The following is a 23,854-nucleotide window of genomic DNA, read 5'->3' as shown; positions in this document are numbered from 1 at the left end:
ACGAAGTACCTATGTTTTAATTCCTTCATGCTTGTATTGCAAAGAACAACATTTTGATATTTTGAAGATGTCTTGTTCCAGTGAGTTAAAGTGTCTTCATGTAGCACTGCATCTTGTTATGTGGGATTTTAAAGTTGCATGTTCTGATCCAAGAAATGAGGTCAGTTGTTTGGATGGTGGACTAAGTTATTGGAAAGCCTTTTTCCTTATAGCGGTATCATCATTTCTGGTTTGAGTGGACTCTAAAGGATTAAAGATACACGTATGGACAGCAAAACAAAACAAGAAGGCTCTTCATCTTTCAAAAATGAAAAGTTCTGACAAATGGCTAAGATCTAGAGACTTGGACTTTGTGAAACTGGCTTGTAGCATCAGCATTCTGTTGTAAAAGCACTGATAAAATAATGCTATCTGTTTAACTATATTGTGTACTCTTAAAGCATCCACCATCACAACAGCTGGAAATACCACCTGTAGAAATGCCTCCAGAGGAGCCCCAAAACATCTGTCAGCTAATACCAGAGCTAGAACTTCTGCCAGAAAAAGAGAAGGAGAAGGAAAAAGAGAAAGAGGAGGAGGAAGAAGAGGAGGTAAGAACTAAGCTCTTAAAAGCAAGCTGTGTAGAAAGAAAGGATTTGTGTGTTCCCCAACACTGTTTGACTTTGGATTCATTAAATGGTGTAAGAAACCTTCTGTCCTTACTTGGGAAATGATAACCTTTGGAAACGTAGACTTTAAAATTATTCCATGACCGTTTTTATAAATTGCATATACATTCTGCTTTGAATTAGACGGTTCTCCTGTTCATCCACATAGTTGGATTAAACCAATCTATATATTAACTATATATTAATCTATATGTTAACTTTTTTCCCAGTTTCTCTACCTCCTCCCCTTCAGAAGCACAGGGGGATGGGGAATGGGGCTTCCAGGCACTTTATCACACATTGTCTCTGCTCCTTCCTCCTCAGGGGGGAGGACTCCTGCTCCAGTGTGGGGTCTCTCCCACGGGGACAGTTCTCCACAAACTTCCCCAACGTGAGTCCTTCCCATGGGCTACAGTTCTTCATGAACTGCTCCAGTGTGGGTCCTTTCCATGGGGTGCAGTCCTTCAGGAACAGGCTGCTCCAGCATGGGTCCCCCATGGCATCACAAGCCCTGGCAGCAAACCTGCTCCAGCGTGGGCTTCTCTCTCCACAGGGCCGCAGGTCCTGCCAGGAGCCTGCTCCAGCCTGGACTTGCCACGGGGTCACACTCTCCTTTGGGCACATCCACCTGCTCTGTTGTGGGGTCCTCCATGGGCTGCAGGTGGATATCTGCTCCTCCATGGACCTCCATGGGCTGCAGGGGGACAGCCTGCCTCACCATGGTCTTCCCCACAGGCTGCAGGGGAGCCTCTGCCCTGGTGCCTGGAGCACCTTCTTCCCCTCCTGCTCTCTCATATTCTCGCTCCTCTCTGGCTGCAATTGCTGTTGCACGTTTTTCCCCCCGCCTTCTTAAATATGTTATCCCAGAGGCACTACCACTGCTGCTGATGGGCTCGGCCTTGGCCAGTGGCGGGTCTGTCTTGGAGCTGGCTGGCATTGGCCCTATCAGACATAGGGAAGCTTCTAGCAGCTTCTCACGGAAGCTATCCCTGTAGCCCCTGCATTACCAAAACCTTGCCATGCAAAACCAATACAACTGTCCATGTCCCAAAATCTGATAACTGAAGTTGTTTCTTAGCTACAGTGTTGAATATTCTGTGGCTATTAAACCAAACTTCATTGATTCTTCTTATTTTACACCCAAACTGCATAACATTAAATTAGCTTTTTAAAAACTGTTTTATTGTTGAAGTAACGTATCTGGAATTTTCCTTCTGTAACAAGTGACACATACAAAGAAATGTGAATTACTTTAATCGAGATAACTTTCCTAGAAATGTAAAAAAACCTGTTAGAATAGAACAGAATATTTTCAGTTGGAAGGAAAGGACCTACAACTATTGTCTAGCCCAATTGTCTGACCACTTCAGGATGTTGCTGGATGCAGATGAATGTTAAAGTCGTACAATGAAGAGGAAGAAATACATGCTGGCTGACTTTTGAGAAATAATATAATTGGCCAAACAGTTTTTCTGTACAGCTTGAGGTTCCTGAGTTAAGACTAGAAACAAAGTAGTTTGCATGTGTCGCTTTCATTAATTAATTGCTGGTTTGAAATAAAGCTCTTATTTTAAAAGCATAACACATCTTCCATAAACAAGTAGTGTTCTGCATAGGTGAGTGCTTCACAGGACATGGAGAGGTGAGTTGTTACTGCCGGCCTTTGCGGCTTTCAGCAACAACCTGGTTTGCTTTTCAATGGTTCTGTTTCCACAGTGAAATGAGAACATGTCTGTGTTTATTAATGTTTGCAAAATAAAAGCACTGTTGATACCATGTTCAGTGCTAGCATTCCTAGATTAGATTGAAGTGTCTCTTCTCATTCAGCTGTCATGACCGAACTCTTGTGTTTACTAATTGTCAGCATAATGTTTTGAGGTATAATCATAGTGGCAGGCAACCTTACTATGATACATCAACTTAACGTGTGTGTCTTCTTCCGTCCCACTACCTGCCTCTCCTAGATGTATCCTGTGACTCAAGTTGTCTAAACCTTCTGGCTTGATGAAAAGAAGAAGCTGCAGTGATATCTAGAAATACCTCATTTATTCCATAACTCAGTGGATGAAAAGATTATTGTTTTGTAAATGCGTGAATTTTGACTGCTTGCAGGAAGAAGATGGCACAGGGGGTGATCAGGATCAAGAAGAAAGGAGGTGGAACAAGAGGACTCAACAAATGCTTCATGGACTTCAGGTACACATGATAATCTGCTTTCTCTTAAAGTTGCTTTTGAGTGTGCCTACCGACACTTTTGACCTGAGTTAAAAGCTTTCCTTGCAGTAGATGTTACAGACTTAAAATGCCAGTTCTGCCTTAAAGGGGAAAAAACGCTTGTAATTGATTAAATCATAATATAATTGACACTTTATTTAAAAGAACATTTGAAGTTAAATCTTTCATTTAACTGTTTTTCAACCTTCATGTTCACATTTGGTGTGCAAGTAAGACTCCCAGAAATCAAAACTTTAAAATAATTGGGTATGATTTTTTTTTAATAAAACCTTAGTATCTTTGATTTTGTGCTACTTGACTCTAGGCAAGCCTAGTCAAGGTCTAGGGATAAAACCATTTTATGGGATGTTTATTCCCAGCTAGGCTGGTTCAAAATCTTCAAGCTACGATAAGCTGAATACACAACAACTGTGGGAACCTGACCTTGGCTGAGGTGCAAGCATTACTTTCAGCATGTGGCTTCAGTCTGCACAGCCAGATAACCTTTGTAGGATGGCTTATTGCTTGCTAGAGCTCAAGAGCTTTTTTTCTTAGAAGATAATTGAACACCCCTAGAATACACTTGAACTTAAGTGCAAACTGCTGTCTGTTTTCATATAGGTCTCTCTACATTTACTTCATATATTCTTGGACTGCCTTTACCTTTCAGTCTAGTTTGCCTTTCCTACCCCTTTGTTCCCGTAAACATTTTGGCAGCTCCTGAAACTCTGCTGTCTCTGAAGTGTGTCAGTTCCAGCTCTCTAAGCTGTTTTTGTTCTCCAAAGTCATCCTCACTTTTTGTGAAATTGATAGGCTCCATCTCTACTGATAAAAGCTCATTGTCATTATTGTATCTTTGAACGGAAGTGGGTTTGGGAGGAAGGGGGGACTGCTATCGAGTTCTCAGTCAACTGAAATTTTAGTAGTATTTTGTATTATATTAAGTTTCTCAAAAATGATATAATCAAGCAAAAGCTTTATGTTTCTGGAAAATATTACGAGCTATACCATAAGAATTACCTGCGTACATCTCTAAAGAATGAAACCTTAATTTTAAACTCCTAAAGAGCCTTTATGGCACTTAAATACACTTAAATTTAGTTCAGATTGCATTGTGTACTAATGTGATCTAAGTTCTTTTGCACACCTGCAAGAATTCCACTAGTTTAAGTAAGATTGTTTTAAACTGTTGTTGTAGTTTAATGCTGGTAATTAGCGCAGTCCCACACAGCTGCTCACTCAGTACCTACTGGTAGGATGAGGAGGAGAATCGGAAGGGTAAATGCAAGAAAACATGTGGGTTGAGATAAAGACTGTTTAATAGGTAAAGCAAAAGTTGCGTGCGCAAGCAAAGCAACATAAGGAATTCATTCACTACTGCCCATCGGCAGGAAGGCATTTAGCCATTTCCAGGAAAGTAGGGAATTGTTGCACATAATGGTTACTTCAGAAGACAAATGCTATAACCCCCAATGTATGCACTCCCCCCGCTTTTCTTTCCCCTGGTTTTTATTGCTGAGAATGTCATATGGGGTATGGGATATCCCTTTGGTCAGTTGGGACATCTGTCCCGGCTGTGTCCCCTCCCAGCTTCTTGCGTACCTCCAGCCTCCTTGCTCCAAAATGAAAACATTTGATCCCATCTAAAACGTAGCACTGTATGAGCTACTGCAAAGAAAATTAACTCTGTCCCAGCCCAAACCAGTGCAACTTGCTTAAAAATAATTTTTTAAAGTGTACAGATGTTTAGACAGTAATGTTTTTTCTCATAATGTTTCATCACAGTTTCTGATGAACTCTCTTTGGACCATATCTACCTTTTTTTTTTCTCTCAATTCTTTCTTCCATGTTCCCAGAAGAGCATCACACTGGATGGCTGAAACATTAAGTCTGTAATGAGATTCAAAGTTAAGATCTGTTTAATATAAAGTAATTCGGTTTGGCCAGCCTAATATCTTCTCATCTAGTAGATATTCCAGAGCAGACGGTTCTGTTTTAAATTGAAGACGTCAGTTGTTGTTCTAGCCAGCAAACAGATGTATTTTCCTGAATTATTTTTTTTATATTCTGGCCAAGATTTTGAAAAAATATAAGTGGCCATGGGTACTTAGTTTCAGACAAACAGAAGAGTTCTAGAAATAAACAGGCTTTCTCCCTGGGAAAATTATGCATCTTTTAAATAACCTAAGCTCTTGAAATTTTGTTTTAAACAACAGATCATGATTATTTTTTGAGTTATTTTTATTTTGAGAAATAAAACAGGATTTTTTGTTCCTGTTTAAAAATAATTGACCTGTAGTCAAAAGAGACTGGCTAGCTGCTGGTGCAGAAAGGAAATCTTATGGTATACTACAGTGTTTCTGCAATATGTGACTATAAGTCGCACAGATTCAAGACTGATTTTTCACACATCTCTGGGAAGCCTTCTTGGTTTCATTTAAATAAGATCCACATAGAATTTTTTATGTACGTGTTGCAACGTCCCCATCCAATGTCGAGTCCTTCCCAATCCCTCACAGTGTCCTGGGGGTGCCAACAAACAGAATCTTGCCAGGGACTTCCTTGTTTGTATGTAGTTCTGCATTTAATTTGTGGTATCAATGTTTGTGTTTTTCAGAGAGCTCTTGCTAAGACTGGAGCGGAATCTATCAGTTTGCTTGAGCTGTGCAGAAATACGAATAGAAAACAAGCAGCTGCAAAATTCTACAGTTTCCTGGTACTTAAAAAACAGCAAGCCATAGAGCTGACACAGGAGGAGCCTTACAGTGACATCATTGCGACACCTGGTCCCAGATTTCATATTATTTGAATGGTTAGATACAGCAGAGCTAGTGTTTGTTTCACTAGTGCGTACGTGTATTGCCCCATCTGTAGGGCCCACAAGACCATTGCAGAAAATTTAGATTTTATTGTCTGTATAAAGTCCTTGGTTTTCTTTTTGGGTTATTTTGGTTTTGTATTTTAAATTTACCACTTAAATTTTTAGTGAAACTGCTGGGGTGGGTGGCTTGAGTTCCAACTGCAGAAACCAGACAGCTCAAGGACCCAGATGAAGATTGTTTTAACAACTCAGAGCAGATGTGTGCAATATTGGTGCATGTAATGTTGAGTATCGATGAAAATGTCTTACGATAATTTGCCTAGTTGATTCAATAGTGATATTTTTAACCTATACAAGTAAACCTGAATGGCCAACATATTGTCTGATTAAAAACTTTGCCAAACTCGTCTGAAATGTTCGGTCTGCTTCTCATAGTAGTGGGTTTTTTCCCCTTCCCTAGATCGTTGTGCATACTGTGGGTCTCTTACAGCTGCCAATATGAAAGGTAGTGCCTGATATGTCAGCTTGCTTTGTCACTGCATTTTTGCAGTCGGATTTTTGTAGCCCTTGATGCTAAGGGGAAACGGGTGTCTGTGGAAAGCACTTCCTCTATGTGATACTGTTACATACATGAAAAGACGGAACATGTGTTAAGCATTTTAGACGAAACATTCCTTTTCACTTATCACCTCATTACGGTCCACTACTGATAATGGCTAATTACTGTTAATAAGCGTCAAATGAAAACTCTAGTCATTTCATTTAAACCTTTTAAGATATCAAAATGCTTTAGGTTTGTTAGAGCTGTATATAAACTCCAGACTTTTTAAAACAGACTTCTAGATTGTAAATTATCTGATTTTTATTAAGCAGGCATATGAAGATAAGAATAAGAGAAGCTGAACAGATTGCCTCTGTAAAGATGCTAAATTCAGATACCACCTGTACCGAAAGGGCAACAAACTCGAATATACAGTACAAACAGGCACAGTTCCACTTAATTGTGTAGCGTATTAATGGCTCTTTGGATATATTTATGGTTTTAGTATCGATTTTTCCAATAATGCACACTCCTGTGTTCAAAACATTTTATCGGTTTTGCAAAAGAAGTCCCATTTGATTTTTACTTATAAAGAATGAAGCTTTACTGTTAGACCAAGTAGCACCAGAAATTATGTGAATATGTTGATTATGGAAACCTGTCTTAACTTTTTTTTAGGGCAAAATTATTCACACTGAAGGTTCTGGTTTTAATGTTGGCACTTTTGTGAAATAATTTTGGGACTCTGAAATTTCAGTGTATACTCAAATGTAAAATTATGTGAATGTTTTTAAAAAAATCGGAGACTACATGATGACCATGTTTTAATAATCCTCAAAAAAGTTAATTGTATAAAGTTACTGCAGCTTTATTTTCAACATGATGTGCCTGTAAAACCATGATTTCCCCCTTTGTAAAAAGAGACATTGTAGATAACTTGAATGTTTAATTATAGAAAAGGTCATTAGTTTCTTGTTACACATTTTTAGTCTGTTGCTTTTCAAGGTTAATATTCTTGAAAATAGTTGATGCTGTTATGTATAACTTTTCTAATAAAAGTTGTGTTATAAGCTGTTATGTTTTAGCTCGGTATCTTGCTTGAACACCTTTTGATTCTTCTGTAGTAGGGACCTAGCATTTACAGGTTTGCTTGTTTTGGTGTTAGGAGTGGAAGTGTAATGATTTAGCTCTGAGAGAGATTTAAACTTGAATATGTTGTAGGTTTCTTGCCATTAGAAGGAAGAGTTGTTTTGCTGACCGTACTGTGGTTTTGTTCAGGCATTCTATGCTAGGAATGTCTGTGCGGAAAATTAGGGGAGACTGTCTATAAAATGGGATTCATCTCCATGCCAGTCCCTTCTGAATGCCAGAACCTACCCAGCTTGAATTCTTGTAGCTCTGCTGTTCCCTTGCTTCTAGAATCCCCTCTGCATGCGGGTATGTCAGTGCTTCTGAACTTATGTGCTCCTGGTAGATCCAGATGCTTGGATCCAAGCCTGTAGAAGCAGCGCATCTCCTGTAGAGTCACTCGGGTTACCTGCAGAGCTTGTGTGGAGCCCAGGGTCGACACGGGCTGTCTGGGGAAGTTGAAGAACCAGCCTGGATCCAATACGGTGCCTGGGCTCCACACAAGAGTGACTGTACTGCTCTGAGCTACCTGTGGAAGCAGCCGGGCTGCTTCTGTTTGTGCTGTGAGCCTTGTGGCGTGCAGGGTGGTCGGGGTTGAGCTGGCTTGAGTGTCTGCATATGTGTGCAACGCATCCGCACCGGAATATGAGGACTTGATTTTTCGTTCCTTTGGTTAAAGCTCTGTAAGGGAGAGAAGTATAGGGACTCGGGTACTCGCACTAGAATGAAAGAGGATTTCTGCCTTTTTCTTGTGTCAATAATCTAGGACACTTCTGTCGCCAGTTTTGCTGTTACATCACTGTGATCAGCACGCGTGACAAGATTTTGCACAAATGTGTACTCGTGATGATGTTAAATATAACCCGAGGCAATGAATGCAAGCTCTGCTTTATAATGTACAGGATTTGTTTATAACATACAGGAGTTTGTAATGTGGCCCGCAAGTAGCACTGAGAGACTTGGGTTTCTTGGAAAGCAGGCTTCGCAGTAATACGCTGATCAGCTGTTGAATAAGGTCCAAGGAATGTTGATAGACAAACCATTCGCGCGCTCTATTTCTCCTATATCTACAAGAAGTGTGTTTCCCTCCTCTGTTACTGCGCAGACAGATGATGAGATGCAGAAAGGCTGTCTGTTGCGCAGCATTTATTCTGTTTACCCTGTGACTGCTGTTCTTTACAAAGGTATTGGAGGACTTAAAAAAAAAGTACACCATCTGCATTTTATTATCGTTCCTCTTCAAATAAATGTCTAAATGGTTTTAAAGGAATTAACCATAAGCATTCAGTTAGCTTTTACTAGATAAGGAGCCATTTTCCTAGCAGTTCAGTGAGTAACACCATCGACTTTTCAGAAACCAATCTTCTTGTGAGGGATGTAGATGCGATGGGTCACATTCCTGTAAAACGTATTCCTTGCTGCTTTACCCTGCAGGCTGGAATGTCTCCAGCGTGTTTGGCTACAGCGTTACGCTGCACCAGTGAGGGGAAGGAACTGCTGCGGCTACCTCTCGGTGCTCTGTCTTCCCTGCTGGCAGCAGGTTTGTTCTGTCTGCAAATCTGAAGTATTTACATCAGTAACTACTGGGCATGCCCCGCTTTCCAAATTACTCCTTTTTGGTGGGTGAAAAAGAAAACAGTTCCTGAATCTAAGGCAATATTCCTGCAAGGAGATTCAGTTGCTGAATGAATTCCTGCCCTGCATGTCTGACAGCCTTGAAGACGCACTGCTCCAGTTGTCCCCCGAGAGAGCTCTGTTCTCATGCCAGCTGGGGCGGAAGGAGGAGGTCAGGCAGGTAATGTTACCTGTGTCTGTAGGTTAAAGAGTGCTCTGCTTCTGGGAAGGGTATGAGTAGAGGACTCTTCATAACTCACAAGACGTTTTCTAAGGCAGGTTCTAACTCGCCTTCAGCCAATACTTTTAGCTATCACTGGAACTCGCACTTAAAGACTTTAAACCAACCAGCTGGCAGCTGTCATGTGCAACTTGGCTTCGGGGGCTTTGTTGGAGGGTCAGGTAGGTGGTGGTAAGGATGTGGAGCTGGTCTTTCCACCTGCAAATAAAGGAAGGGTTATTCTCCACTCCCTGTTGTCATCCCACTGCCACACGTCTGTCTGTGTGGTGGTACGTAACAGATGACCTTTTGGGGGAGGAGTGGGGTTCTGCTAAGCTTTTCTGTTTCCAAAGCTCTCGTGGAATATATTTCCTCAAGTGGTTATCGTGTTCCTGCTTGTGCTTTTTTCAAAGATTTTTCTTTTGTTAGACCTACAGAGATGGGCTAGGCTATATGCTGTGAACGTCTGCAAGGTGAAATAGAGGAAAGCTAAAGGAGTGGGAGATGGACTGTCCTAACACACACTGAAGAAAGGACAATTCTCTCTGTACAGCTGATAAAGCCACTGGAGAGACAAGAGGAGGAGGTAGAAAAAGGGAAGATTTTCCTTCATTATTCTCATAGGAGCCGTTCTTACATTTGTTTTATTTCAAAACATTTTCATGCAGAGTCCAGAAAAAAAAACAACCCAGAACTCAGCTAGGAGAAAATGTTCATATTAGCCAGACAGTAATGTTAATGTTGTGTTATAAGTAGAATAAAGTGCCAGAAACTTTCTGGGAGAACACACCCTCCCATTTCACTTGGCCCCAGCTCTTTCCCAGCAGCCAGGAAGGCTACAAGAAGTAGCTTGGCTGTCATGAGCTCAGTCTCTACATGTTCTCCCATCCTTCTTGTTTGCCCAACTTTTGTTTTCAATAAAAACAGTAAATGTTATAACGTAGCCTGAAACTAGCACTAAATAATGGAGGACTGTGTGGTTGACCTTTCATCATGGATGTTTATAGATGTCCTTTGACATCGATCAAGAATACATGTGATGAGAAACACAGGTTTGCTCCTGACGCTTAGCATCCTTCTAGAGCAGATGGGGGTTTGAGGCCAGTAGTGTTCTCCAGGCGCGGACTCATCCGTAAATTAAGCTGTCACTCTCTCAGAATACTTCCCCTTTCCCTGCCTTGCAGTGCCCAGGTAGTGCTGGTAATGATTTGTACCATTAAGTTCTCTAGGTTGGAGGACGGTGGGAACCGATTCATGGCAAAACCCACCGAAAGAAACGTGGGTTTTTTCCCTCCAGCTGGATCCATGCCTGTATCCCGCGCACTGGGCAGCCAGACAGAAACCTGTGCCAGCACAACACAAGAAGCACCAGGCAGGAGAATAGAGAAGGGAAGGGGTGAGGATTGCTTTTTCGGATGGCTGCGCCAACTTTTGCATGTGTGTTAAATCAGTCTAAGAAAATTATTCACGCTAATGCTGCTTGAGCTCAGCATTGGCTAAAACTGGTGCATTGGCATGGTTATCCTCAACTTGCACACCAGCGTTAAAATTCTGCTTTTCCAAAGGCAGCAGTTGAATGTTCCCCTTCAAATGGGGTATTTCTGTGACAGAGCTCAAGTCCAGCCCGTGCCAGCGGATGTGTCTACACAAGCTTTCTGCTCATTTTGTGAAAGTTAATATACCCAATCCTCGTGTTACTTGAGAGCAAGCCAGAATTGGTGTCAACGTGCGCTTCACAGGCAGCGTGTACCACACATCGCGGTGCGTTTTATCGGGATACCATGAACCGTTCCACCGCTGAGCATTTTTGCAGAAAAGCTCGGCTAAATTTGTTTTTGTGCAAATTAAACTGCTTCTCATATTCCTTGACTACGGGACTAATCTCCAAAACAAAAGAAATGCTGATGTTTAAGGAATAAGAAACCACAGTCAATGTTGTGAGAAAAAATAGAAGGAGAAGCAGCTTAGTATTTGGATTCAAAAGCCAAATTTGATGCTTAGCTTAAGAATGTTTCCCTGATTGGTCAAATAACTGATGAGAGACCCTGAAAATAAACTAAACGTAGCATTTTGCATTTGCTAATTACACTAATACAAACTTGTAGCTAGTCTTGACGATGCTGAGGGAGGCAGCAATGAGCCAGAAAAGCCATGGCAAGGTTTGTTATGGTGGCAGGCGCTTAGCAACACAAGCTGCAGGTTTTCCTTGATCATTTCTCAAGACTGAAATAAGTGCGGAAGACACCGGGTGCTTCCAGTGCGAAGTTTCATCTTCACATCTGTCAGAAGTAGTTCCAGTTCGTTAATTGCAGCAGGCTCCCTGCGGCGTGAATTGGGGCTGGGATCTCTGTCGGCTTCGCCACCAAGCCGGTGGAATTGCAGGGAGGCTCTGTTCCGAGCTGAGCAGATAGCCCCAATACTAAAAAAGGTTGAAAACCAAGGCCACGCGTGGGAGGAATGTACCAGGAATACTTAAACCATCCTTCATGTCAGCAGCAAAGTCCCCGTCACCCCCTGTCTCGCCTGTGCTGTCCCCTGGGCAGGGGTGACGCGACTATCGGAGCGCTGCAGATGTTCGACGGGTTTTACCGATTCCCAACGAGCTGCTTTGGCTGAGGCACGAGGGAGCGAGCGGCTCGGTCTCTGGTGCAGGTGGCTGCGGGGGAAGTTTTTGAGCTCCCTGTCCTGATCTGGGAGTTCCATGTTCCCTGGGGGTGGCAGGTGCAGGTTGCCCCCAACACGCAGTGCCCGGGGAGGAGGAGGAGGCTGAGCCTGCCTCAGAGGGCAGCGTTACGTCTAGCTAGATAGGTACGCGGATAACCTTAGAATCGTAGAATGTGTTGGGTTGGAAGGGACCTTTAGAGGCCATCTAGTCCAACGCCCCTGCGGTAACCAGGGACATCTTCAACTAGATCGGGTTGGTCAGAGCCTCGTCCAGCCTGGCCTTGAATGTCTCCTTACCTAAAATTATTTTGCATTTATGGCAGGCTTTGTTCTTATGGCTTGGTAATGCCGTTTCTGATAGGAAAGGGCCCTTCTGGCTCAGTGTGACGTGCAGACCAGTCCCCCCCACCCCAAGGGAGATCCAGCGGGTGCCAAACCCAGCCAGATGCGCTGGGCGTACGTACAGTGGAGCCACTGGGCTCTGAAACCCCGAGGCTGGAGTGAAAGGGATAGAACCTAAACGTGAGGAGGAACTTCTTTCCTTTGAGGGTGGCAGAGCACTGGAACAGGCTGCCCAGAGAGGTGGTGGAGTCTCCAACTCTGGAGACATTCAAAACCCACCTGGACGCGTTCCTGTGCAACCTGCTCTAGGTGACCCTGCTCTGGCAGGGGGTTGGACTAGATGATCTCCAGAGGCCCCTTCCAACTCTATGGTTCTATGATTCTATGAACCATGGGTTTTCATCGCAAATGGGGCGGAGGCATGAGCTCTGCCAGCTGTGGAGGTGGATTCGGCAGGGTGAGAGCCAGGGCCTGCAGTTTGGCTGCCGGGCCGAGGATATGACAAAGTTACCCGCCTGCTCAAAACATCCACCGGCACAAACACGAACGTGCCGTCTCGGCGGCCCTTCTGCAAAACCCCTCTCCATTTCCGTGCTCAGCTTTTCAGCTGTAACAGAGAGTTTTCCGCCTAATTTTAGGGCTAAGACTTTTTGTGTCAAAGGACCGGATTTCTGCAACCAGGGCTACGTGTGCTCATTCTGCGTTGGATAGAAAAGCACACCTTTACCTCACGTGCACATCAGGCATCCTCGGTAGAAAAACACAACCAAGACATGCTTACCATACTGGAAGGAAAGATGAGACTACTCTTACTCTTCAGATTTTGGTGGTTACATTCTCCTACCTCCTAAGTGTGGCACTTCTATTTTTGCATTAATGTGTGTGGTTTTAGTTAACAACTAAACAACAGCAATTTTTTGAACCTAACACTTTCTTCCTTACAGTGAGAGGAGCTGGGTTGCCAAACGCCTGGATACGTGTCAGTGCAGTACGTGGGATTCAGAACTTGTCATCTGTGAAGAAAACGGGCCCATGGTAGCAGTGTTTGTGTCTGGCTGAGGGAGACAGCGCTGCGCAAGTTGTTGGATTCCTGTGGTACGGTGACCAACACACACATCATTTCTGAGTACTCAGGTAAAAACCTTGGCCTGAGTGTTCTTCTGCCCAAAGAGAAAACGGATGCTCTTACATGGCGGCTCCAAGTCTGGTACTCAACTGTGAGCTGCCAAGAGTTCCCTGGCAGCCTTGGACTCGGGGTTTGCCTGCTCTACGGGAGCTGGCAGGGGATGCACTGTGTGAGGACATGTGTGTAAACGCTCCTCCATGAACGGCACTTGGCCGGGCACCTGGACTACGAAGTGCCCACTCTCCTTCCTCTCCAGCAGAGCAATTTCCCAGCCTGTCCTACTAGAAAGCCCGATCGTGGCCAGCCAGGGTGGGTGAAGCCCATGTGAGAGAACCCTGTAAAGATGACTAAGGTGCGTGCCCTGCCATTTCACTTCTATGTCTTGTCACCTCAAGCGTGTCGCGGCTGCAGAGGAAAGCCAATACTCTGTCCCCTGTCACAGCACGACCTGCCAGAGGCAGAGCCGAGGAGGCAGATGGAGAGAGCATCTCCCACCAGGAGCCTCACAGTTAGGACAGAGTCCTTGCACCCAAGCCACTGATGCACAGTCAGGTCTTCATCACTTGGGTAAGACTTAGACTAGAATACCAGGACTAGGGCAAGGGACAAAAGAAGATGTCTTTCTGCTTTATAGTAGGAAAGTGAAAACAATGCAACTTTTAAGCAGAAATCAAGCTGGTTTCACCCGTACATTACACAGATGCGAGTCAAGAATGCTCGTTCATGATTCTTCCACCTACTCCAGTGGAGACCTACCAAGTTAGCACCAGGTTTTAAATCCAAAAAGGTAATTTAAAATGTTACAGTAAATTTGCGGCTGACATGTAAAGCAAAAAATGATGTTTTAAGGTCATTGGAATAGCCTGCTACAAAAACTGTACATTATTTGAAAATTTCAGCTTCTAATTAATTCTGCCTGGAAGAATTCTGTTCCAAACACAGGACAGAGAAATCCAGCTTAACCAAAAGGTACAGTGAAGTTTGTGAAGCTTGATTGCAGAACTAATTGGCTCATCATTTGACAAATCATCGCTACAATGCATAGTCTGCACGTGTTTAAAACACATCCTCCTATAATCAGCTTCTAGATTTTTTTTCTAGCTGTTCTTCTGTTTAGTATCTTTATCAACAACGTGGACGAGGGGATCGAGTGCACCCTCAGTAAGTTTGCGGATGACACCAAGTTGGGCAGGAGTGTTGATCTGCTTGAGGGTAGGAAAGCTTTGCAGAGGGCTCTGGACAGGCCAGATCGATGGGCCGAGGCCAATGGCATGAGGTTCAACAAGGCCAAGTCACAACAACCCCATGCAGCGCTACAGGCTTGGGGAAGAGCGGCTGGATATTAGGAAAAATTTTTACACTGAAAGGGTAATCAAGCATTGGAACAGGCTGCCCAGGGAAGTAGTCGAGGCACCATCCCTAGAGGTATTTAAAAGACGGGTAGACATAGTGCTTAGAGATATGGTTTAGTGATGGGTTTTGTCAGAGTTAGATTGATGGTTGGACTCGATGACCGGAAAGGTCCCTTCCAACCTAAATAATACTATGATTCTATGATTCTATCCCAGTTTGATGTAGTAGAAGTTGCTGGCATTTAAAATAATCCCTTACAAACTGTAGTTTCTCCATATTTTTTCCTCCAATCAGCTAAATTAGATCTTCTTTTTCAGGCTTAGGGTTTAGAAGCACAACGACTTCTTGATGAAAGCCGTGGAACAGTGGGCAAAATGCCAAGAAAAGAAGATTTAAAGGAGTTAATTTCCTGCTGACTGAAGGATGTGTGTGAAGTCACATCTATTTATCTTCCATTGTGACTCCTTATTTCCTTCTGAAAGGGGAAGAAAACTTGTCTTCATAGCATTTCTGTGCTGATATTTTCATTTTAGAGGACCTCATTGTAAAAGAAGGACCAAGAATCTAAGCAATCCAGGGAAGGATCTTAAATTCTTGAAATACTTAAAGTACTATGAGGTGGAAACAGTCCACAGAAAAATGTCATCAGCTCTCTGCTACCAACCTAAGTATCTGTCCATACCGCCACTGAGGACGGAGCTAACCTACTCCCTCCATGCTTGGATTGGTCTCACAGAGCCAGAAACCTTTCTCAGAAAAAGTCTTTCTCAGAAATCACATTCCTGAATATTCTTTTCATGAATCTGCAACTGTAGTCACGTGGCGCTCAGTTATTTTTCTCCAGCATTGGCAATTTGTTGTTTCTCTCAAATGTTCATCTGGCTCTGTTTTGCTTAATCATGGTGTCTCCCAAAGGTCTGCACTAATGAGTTTCTGCATTCATACCATATGCTTTCTTTGCCATGGAGAAGTTTAGTCGTATAGAAAACAGATTTTGAGACTCTTTCTATTCCCTTCCTCTTCTGTGTTCAAATCTGAAAGGTCTTCTAGGCAGAAGAGGCTTCTTGGGTCACTTCACCCTGCTAGTTAGAACCAGTCCACATCTTAACAATGCTCCCACTAACGCAGACATGTGGCAAAACTTTGAAAGGAATTTTCACTTCCTTCTTAATTTGGATTTAGGTTAACTAGCTTTTTTGGAGCCTTCATTTGAAATCCCAGAGGCCAATGTCATCCACACACTCAGAAAGTGGTGGCAACTACAGGTGATTATAGGCACCAGCTTCTTATTCAAGGAGCTGCCATTCTTAGGGTGGCGTTTACAGCCAGGCGAGACGGGGAAGGACTGCTCCTGAGCAAGGGGAGGTTTCAGAAAGTTTTAGGAGGCTCAAGGTGGCTAGAACTAGCACTTCCCCCCTGGAAGTGTTCAAGGCCAGGCTGGATGGGGCTTTGAGCAGCCTGGTCTAGTGGGAGGTGTCCCTGCCCATGGCAGGGGGGTTGGAACTAGATGATCTTTAAGGTCCTTGCAACCCAAGCCATTCTATGATTCTATGATGATTCTATAACATCATCTCTGGAGCACAAACCTCTCAGGAAAGGACATGCAAGCCACCCTGGAGATAATCACAGGTCACAAAGGAAATTACCCAAACTACTCAACTGATAAAAACAACCCATAGGAGAAAAATATCCTGGACAGAGAATATAAAATCTCCATTGGAATTATCCATTGAGGAAACGGCTCAGCGGGGAATGTTCTTTACAAGAAAGTCCTTGAAGGACTATTTGTACCTCCCTTTCTGGCAATTGCTGTCCCTTCATTCCCATAAATTCCCGTTCCGGGGTATTTCTGGCACAGATCTGCTATCAACAGCAACACTTAGTTTAGCGAAGCATCACAAACCCAGCTCCAGTAGCATAAAAGACTTCCCTCCTATTTTTCCCCATATGAATCACTGTGTTTCTAGTTTTCTCTTGTAGGTGCAATGGAAGCAGTGTTCAAGTGACATTCCAGTTTTTCAGATTGTTCACCAAGTTGAAAGTGTACATGGGTGTTGACTGCTAATCGAGGTCCATGCGCGGCCTGTTCCCTGGTACAAAACGCTGTCGGTTGGCTGGAACGCAGGGACATGTGGAAGAACCTGGTGCTTTTGGTTCTAAGAGAAACAGCAGGAAGGAAGATGGCTCATTCCAATACAGCTCTGTCGGGAAACCTCCTGGGCAGGGAGCCATTCATGCACCGTCCCTGTATGAAGTATGGGAAGATGTTGACTGTCCTGAAGGATGGAGGCAAGGACAATGGTGTTGATGTACACTAGAATTGGGGGGCAATTGCGCAGAGGAGTTTGTATTGGTGAGCCTTAGGAACGTGTGGCAGAACAGATTTGTTCAGAAGAATTTTAGGGAGGAACAACAGTTTTCCTGTAGTCAAGGACTGTTTTTTTTTAAGGCACCAGTTTAATAACAGCTTCTCTCCCTGATATCCTTCAGAAAAAGACCATGTTCTTTTTCCAGAGGCTGTCATTTCTCAACCTGTTTGTTACTGGAGGCTCAGGCAGGTGTGATGCACTTTGTCGCCATGTCAGAGCAGCACCCAGGGCAGCCAGCCTCCTTAGCAGTGGTGCCAACCGCAGCCCATCACAGGGTTGCGCTGGACCTACCTCTGCATCCCTTTGTGGCACCGAGATGGGTGTCTCAGACTCTCGTGGTGGTGAGAGTCCCATCTAAGAAAGAGACTCACCACAGATGAAGTTCAGTGATCATGCCCTGCCCTCTCTGCTTTGCAAGTCTACTGGCAAGTAAGAAGAGCGTTCATGCCAGCGGATGGCGTTTTTCTCTGAGTTATCTAATTTTCCGGCAATGGTATAAATCTTAGCTGATTATGTAGGCACTGCCAGAAGAGCGGAAGACAAAACTGTGCTTATGTCTCCAAAGCACCAGTTCCAGTTTCTGTGCTGAAGTTACCACTGCTACGTTACTTTACAGCTTTTGAGATTTTTGCCCAGGTGCTTGTTATATGTATTTTTTCAATTACAATGGATTTTCTAATTGTCCAGCTTTGTTTTCTTTTGTCTGGTTTTACAGCCACTTCCCAGAGCTCAGGACGCTTTCATGTGAGCACTGGGCTTATCTGTAGGATGTCTCCTGATAAACTTGACAAGCTTGCATTTTTCACAAGCTGGTCAGACTTCTTGAAGCAAACTAAAATATGTTGCATTAATGTATGGGAAGAGACTTAATCCACTTTTATATCCATTTTCAATAAAACACAATTTTCTCCGAATCATCTGCCTAAAACCTTTGTCTCCCAACTTGAAATATATTTCTGAAAGTAATAAAATTTTCCATTACACCAGCAAAGTAGATATTAAATTTTATTTCTCTAAGTGTCAGAACTTCTCATCCCTCGGGGAATGTCTTCTGTGTATCTTTGCAAACTTGATAAATGAAGTACAGTGAATCCAACTGATGTCCTACCTTCGGAGCAGGGTTATTATAAAACAGGGGGAAAAGGATGTTCCTATAGTAAGTGGAATCAGAAAAAAAAAATAAATCTCCTTGTGTTCTTAGCATACCAGGAAATTTCTGGCAAAAAATTATGACAAGGTATTTTACTTCTGTATGTGCGCATAACTGTAAGGGCAGCTTGCCGTATACTTCACTCATTTAGAGGAAACTTCCCTGTGATGGATGACACAACTATGTCAAAAATAACAGAGCCTGGTGATAAATTCATTGTGCAGCTTTGACCTATTGTCTTTCTAATGCTCCATCTCCTTCGGACTTTCTCATTCCAAGTGTCCCAGCATCCTCAGCTGGGGCTCTGCCTTCCTCTATGTTTTTTTCTTTTCCTTTTTCTTTTCATTTATTAAATTCAAACTACAGGATAAATGTTCCGTTTTCTTCATCCAGGTATGGAATCTCACGTGCTCCAGGCCAAAGGCAGGTGAAAGTCTATCCAATACCAGTAGAAACTTTGCTACGTGGAGAAAAAGCATTCATTCTGGGCAAGTGTGGCTCCTTGTCACATGAAGCAAAAATGCCAGTGCTGTTGAAGCGAGTGGAAATTTCCCGATGGGTTTCAGTGAAGTCAGAGTTTCGGTCCTGGATTTTGGGACCATGGATCTGGGCTGTCCAGGGGACACCCCACAGCCTTGGTGATCACGTCCCACAGGAGCCGGTGCTGTGTCACTGCTCTCTCTTGCTTGCCACCGGGTGCTGTAACGAACAGAAATGGTGTTGTGGAACGCTGGTCGTCATCACCCCATGGGAAGAGGATGCGGGCGGATGTGACCCTCTGTGACCAAGTGCCGCCCTCACCCCAGGGGACTGCACTGGGACGGCATCAGCTGCCCCCTCACCCTCTCCTTTTCCTCCTTGTGCCAGAGGAGGTTTAATAATCTCACCCTGTCACCCATTCCCAGGCAGGATCCAGTGCTCCCCCTTCAAAGCCTATTTTTAAACCTGATGGTTTAAAACAAGACTAATAAACGACACTGTCAGAAACCGAAAAGCTGATTTGTCAGGATTAAGGGAACCGGTGGATATTCCTTATGCTGAGAGAACACAATTAACATTCAAACGCTATCATTATGAGGCCATTAGCCAATTTGGTCAGTTAATTTATGGGCTATCTTCTCGCTTTGGCTGGCAAGGGAGCTGGAGCCTCCTCGCCTGACCCACCGCCCATGCTGGATTCTGCTCCTGAGCGTGAAGCCAGGGCTGGCACAGCATTCACGTCTGATGGAAATGGCAGTTTCGTTATTCCTAAAATGGTTTGCTGAGCTTGAAATGGGAGTGCTTGGCGCAGAAAGATGCAGAGCAGATACCGCAGATCAAGCCAAGGAGTCTGGGGATACCTCATACGCACCGTGAGGCACAACGAGGAAAAAAGCCACCCCTTTCCCTCTGAAATGTCCCTCTCCGTGCAGGTAATGAGGGTCTGCAGCCTGAATTGTGATAGTAGTTGGAGATGTTTTAAAATCCATTTGCAGGTCACATCCAGCAGGCAGGCAGGCTGTCATCAGCTCTGATTTTGCCATTTCATTTCCACTCGCTCTCATTCATGTGGAAAGATCCTGGAGCGCCCTGGGCTGTGATCTGCTCAGGTCTATTTTTGGCTGTCCCCTTTCTGAAGGAAGGTGATTTCTCACATGTGGTTGTTTTCCAATTATCACTTGTTGAGACATACCCCCTGGTTATATTACAAAGAGAATCAGGTGGCAAGTACATATTTACAAGTCTTTATTCTAAGGCGCAGGAATACCGTATTGATCGGAGCTTTGAGCTGGAACTGTGGGGACTCTCTGGAATCACATTTCTTCTGGCTGAGTTGACCCAGCCTCTTACTCTTCCATGGGAGATATAGGAAATTAAGTATTGTCTAATTTACTTCCGCGTGTGTGTGTGAATAGAGTGAGGGTGGTCCGCTGTACAAGATTTAACATAACCAAGTGTCTCCTACAATATGCTGTAAAGTTCCCATTCGATTTGATATTTAGCAGGGTTTTTTCCAGCCACTGTTCACCCACTGCACACCAAGCTGTGATCCACCTGCTTCCTTCATTTCAAAGGCTTAATCTTTTTCATGTACAATATTAGTTTGTAAAGCACTTTATCAGGAAAGCACGGATTTGTGATGGGATGAGTGGGTGAGCTGGCAGTGCCGTGGCCTTTCTGTTTGCTCTATCCCACTCACAAGATGCACGGGATTACCTCTGAGCTCTCTCGGCAGCCTACGTTTGAAAGCTGGAAAAAGCATGACGATAAATGAAATATTTCCATTAGCAGAGAGCAGATGGACTCGTTCTGCATCAAAAACTAGCTCAAATATTGACAGCATTGCAATAACACATCAAATACAGGAAAACAAAAGCCTCGGGGCTGCCGCGCCGGCTTCTGGCAAACCCTGCCATGGGCTGATCGAAGCCACCCTCCTTCCCCACCATCCACTGTCCTGGCAGAGTCCCAGGGCAGGTCACAGCAGTCCCCAGTGCATCCCCGCTGCCACAGCAGGACCAGCAGGGGCTTGCTTGGAGCAGCTTTGTCATCAGCAGAGGCTCCCTCCTGCATTGGACGTTCAGGACCAGCTCGGTGAAACCACTGGCTACTGGTTTTCCTCCGTTCTCCCAGCTCCCCGAAGTGGCAGAAGTCCCGGTGAGAGCCGCTGAGAAGGGAGGATCTCTTCCGTTGATGCAGTGGACGTTTCATGGCTCATAACCTTTGATTTCTTTTGGCAGCCACCTTTTCCTTTGCACCAGCGTGACCAGCAGCTGCCTTTTCTCCCTGAAACTTGAAAGGTTTTGACATTTTTCTGCAGTTTCTGTTACTTTGGTGAGCAATTTAGCCCAGGGTCTTTACACCAGCCGTTTTCCTCTTCCAGCTGTTTGCTCACATCTGATGGAATCATTTCAGTAGAGCAGCTTCAAGCTCATTGTAGCCAATGCCCCAGTTTCTGTTACAAGTCATTGAGATGTAGTTCATTTTCTTGCCTGTAGTTTTGGAGACTGAAATTGAGCTGCATCAACATTCTGGTAATTTCTGGTTGTTTCTTACGCATCTTTTCATTTATGGACATCCTACTTTTTCTAGGCAGACAATACACTCATTATCTTCCTTTTTTCTATGCATTGTTTGATTCAGAAATCAAATTTGAGAACCACCTCGTAGAGCTTTTCACCTACAAACGCATGTGTTCAGCCTGCGGTGAGTTGTTTTGGCCCTGGTTCATCCAAACAAGAGTACCAGATGTACATGTGATACTTGTAGGGCCAGGGAAACTGAAGAAGACGGCGCCGGAAAGATGCGCGTAGCACAGGAGCTCCCTGTTTCAGATGTGGGCACGGTAAGAAAAGAGGCCCTTGGGTCTGGGACTGCGCAGCCTTCCTTTGTAGCTGGGCACTGGAGATTTCTGTGGGCAACAGCTAACAGAAAGCGCGCTGGGAAAGAAATAAAAAGTGTGATCATGCTGCAAAAAGCACGGGCAACTAGTTGAAAAGTTCAATAATAGCACCAGCTAGCAAGAATGGAAAATGCCCCCAAAATGTGTGATTACTCTCTGCAGAGGCTCGCAGTTGAAATTTCAATACAGTGAGTGGACTATTTCCTTATCAAACGTGACAGAAGGCAGAGCTGACTGTAAGGTACTGTACAAATATGAACAATGACCACTCTAGTGAATAGTCTGACACCTGGAAATCCATCTACCAGTAAGAACAGTTATTTTGTCCGTGCCTAAACCATATTTCTGAACCTTTTCTACCTGTCAGTAGTTAAGTTAGAAATAATTATGTGATTCAATGCTGTGTTTCTGGAAAAATCAGTAGTATGAGAAAACCGGTCTTTTCCCTCTGTTCGGCTTTGTTTTCCGTGCTCCCTTCTGCGCTGCTCTCGCTCTCCGAGTATTATAGGAGGGATTCATACTAATCTGAAGGAAGAATCAAGTAAGCTGGAAACATCTTATTCTAAATTACACGTGCAGTTGGGCTTCTGACCCGCGGAGCAGTCTGACAGGGTAAACTGGTGTGACGGATTTTATTGAAGTGGAGCAAGGGAGTTTACTCTTAAGGCAGCAAGGGCTAATCTGCTACAATTTGGCTAAGTTAATTAAATATGGAATGATACAGTGATTGCATCTGGGTTCCAATTAAGACTAAATCAATAAACCAATGGGTCCAAATCACGGAATCGCTAAACTAATGCAGCGAGTAATCAAACTGGAGTCCGAGGATGGCAATGGAAGGAATTACTTAGCATTAGCCCTATTTCAAGCTCTCATGAGAGCAAGGGACAGAATTTAAGGACAAGCCAGCTTCCTTTCCATCTCAGGCTGCAGGCTGTAGTCTAACCAGCACATTAAATTATTTAGTCAGTGAAGAATCATTTTGGTTTTAGGCCGATGCCAAGGAGATGTTGTAATCCCATCCTGTTTCATTTTGAGGAAATGCAATTTAGTGAGTTCTCCGCGGTTCCTCTTTAACACGGCCCCTTCGTAGTGGGTTGCTGCCAGCGGTTACGGGTTAACTGTTCTCTCCAAATACCGCAAAAGCTAGAAACTTCCCAGGGAAGAATAAAATCTCCTTCCGTGAGGTACAAAAGAAGTGGTACCAAGAGGAGCCTGCTGCCCCCAGAACAACTGCTGTTTCCCCTCCCCAGGCACTTGTTCCCAGCAGCAAACTGCTCCTCAGACCTGTCTGCCTTGGGGAAAGGCTATTCCACTGTTCCACAAAAAATATCCACGTCTCTGAATTTGTTAGTCCAGTATAAAACTTCCATCAAATTGATGGTGACACACAGAAAGCCCCTCATGTGGATGTCCCAGGGCATCCTACCTCCAAGGGGCTAAGTGCCCCCATACGGGCTGCCCGCCCTGCCCCTTCTCTGCCCACTAATCAGCCAGATACGTGGCGAGACTTCAGAACAGTTTGGAACCATTATTTTATTGTATTGCTTGTTTTGTTTAAAGTCCCTTTAAAATTCAAGCTGTCCTATTTCTCAGAAGAGAGACCTCAGCCTCCTTGCTGTGGCTGTGGCTTTCTTGCTGCCCTGCCTTTATCCAGGCAATTTCAGGGGAACATACCCTGTAAAGCTAAATGCTATGCTATTTTCCAAACATTTCATGCATTTTCTTCTCAAGACAGAATAGCGCGAGGAAAACAGTGACCTGTGGAGATTTAGTTCAGGCTTCAGTGGTGAAGTTTTGACAGACGCATTTTTAAAGATGCTTGAAGATCCTGACGGACAGCTTGTAGGATTTTTAGAACTGTCTTTACAGGTGACTTGCAAGGTGTTTTCTGTCACTCTGAGTTTCTGTCACTCAGAGCAGTGGCTTTAGAAACCAGGTGTGCTGGTTAGAAACTCATTAGAAACCTAAGGAGTGGGTGCTTTGAGCAAGTGAAAAATTGTCCTGTTCATTTGCCTACGCTTGAAAAAAACCCCTGGTACTAAGCACCTCACTGTGCAAAGTGTCCCGGTAGGCATCTTTTCCTATGTTTATCCATTCTGGTGTGTTGTTTCAGTTAAGAGGGTGACCATCAGATGAACATCTTTAAAAATGAATTAGGACATTATAATAGCACAAGACAAGGAAGCCAAGATGCTGTCATTTTTTTACCCCTCAGCTGTGAACTGGCAAAGTTATTTCTGCCTTTGTTTCCTTGTGTTCCTAATAACATAGGGTAGGGAA

The 23,854-nt window shown here is 44.0% G+C and overlaps 1 protein-coding gene across 1 annotated transcript in view; it reads left to right on the top strand.

The window, feature by feature from the left end:
* Positions 1-7,300, top strand: part of RAD21 (RAD21 cohesin complex component) — a 30,481-nt gene extending 23,181 nt beyond the window's left edge. Inside the window, exons 12-14 of the mRNA XM_074577712.1 lie at positions 441-590; positions 2,760-2,843; positions 5,479-7,300. Of these exons, the coding sequence (XP_074433813.1) occupies positions 441-590; positions 2,760-2,843; positions 5,479-5,670 (426 nt within the window). The 3' untranslated portion in view covers positions 5,671-7,300. The remainder of the gene's footprint in view (positions 1-440; positions 591-2,759; positions 2,844-5,478) is intronic.
* Positions 7,301-23,854: the final 16,554 nt, after the last annotated feature.

This window comes from Larus michahellis, chromosome 2, assembly GCF_964199755.1.
Source record: "Larus michahellis chromosome 2, bLarMic1.1, whole genome shotgun sequence".
NCBI classification, from domain to species: Eukaryota; Metazoa; Chordata; class Aves; order Charadriiformes; family Laridae; genus Larus; species Larus michahellis.
This window is presented reverse-complemented; position numbering and strand designations above follow the sequence as displayed.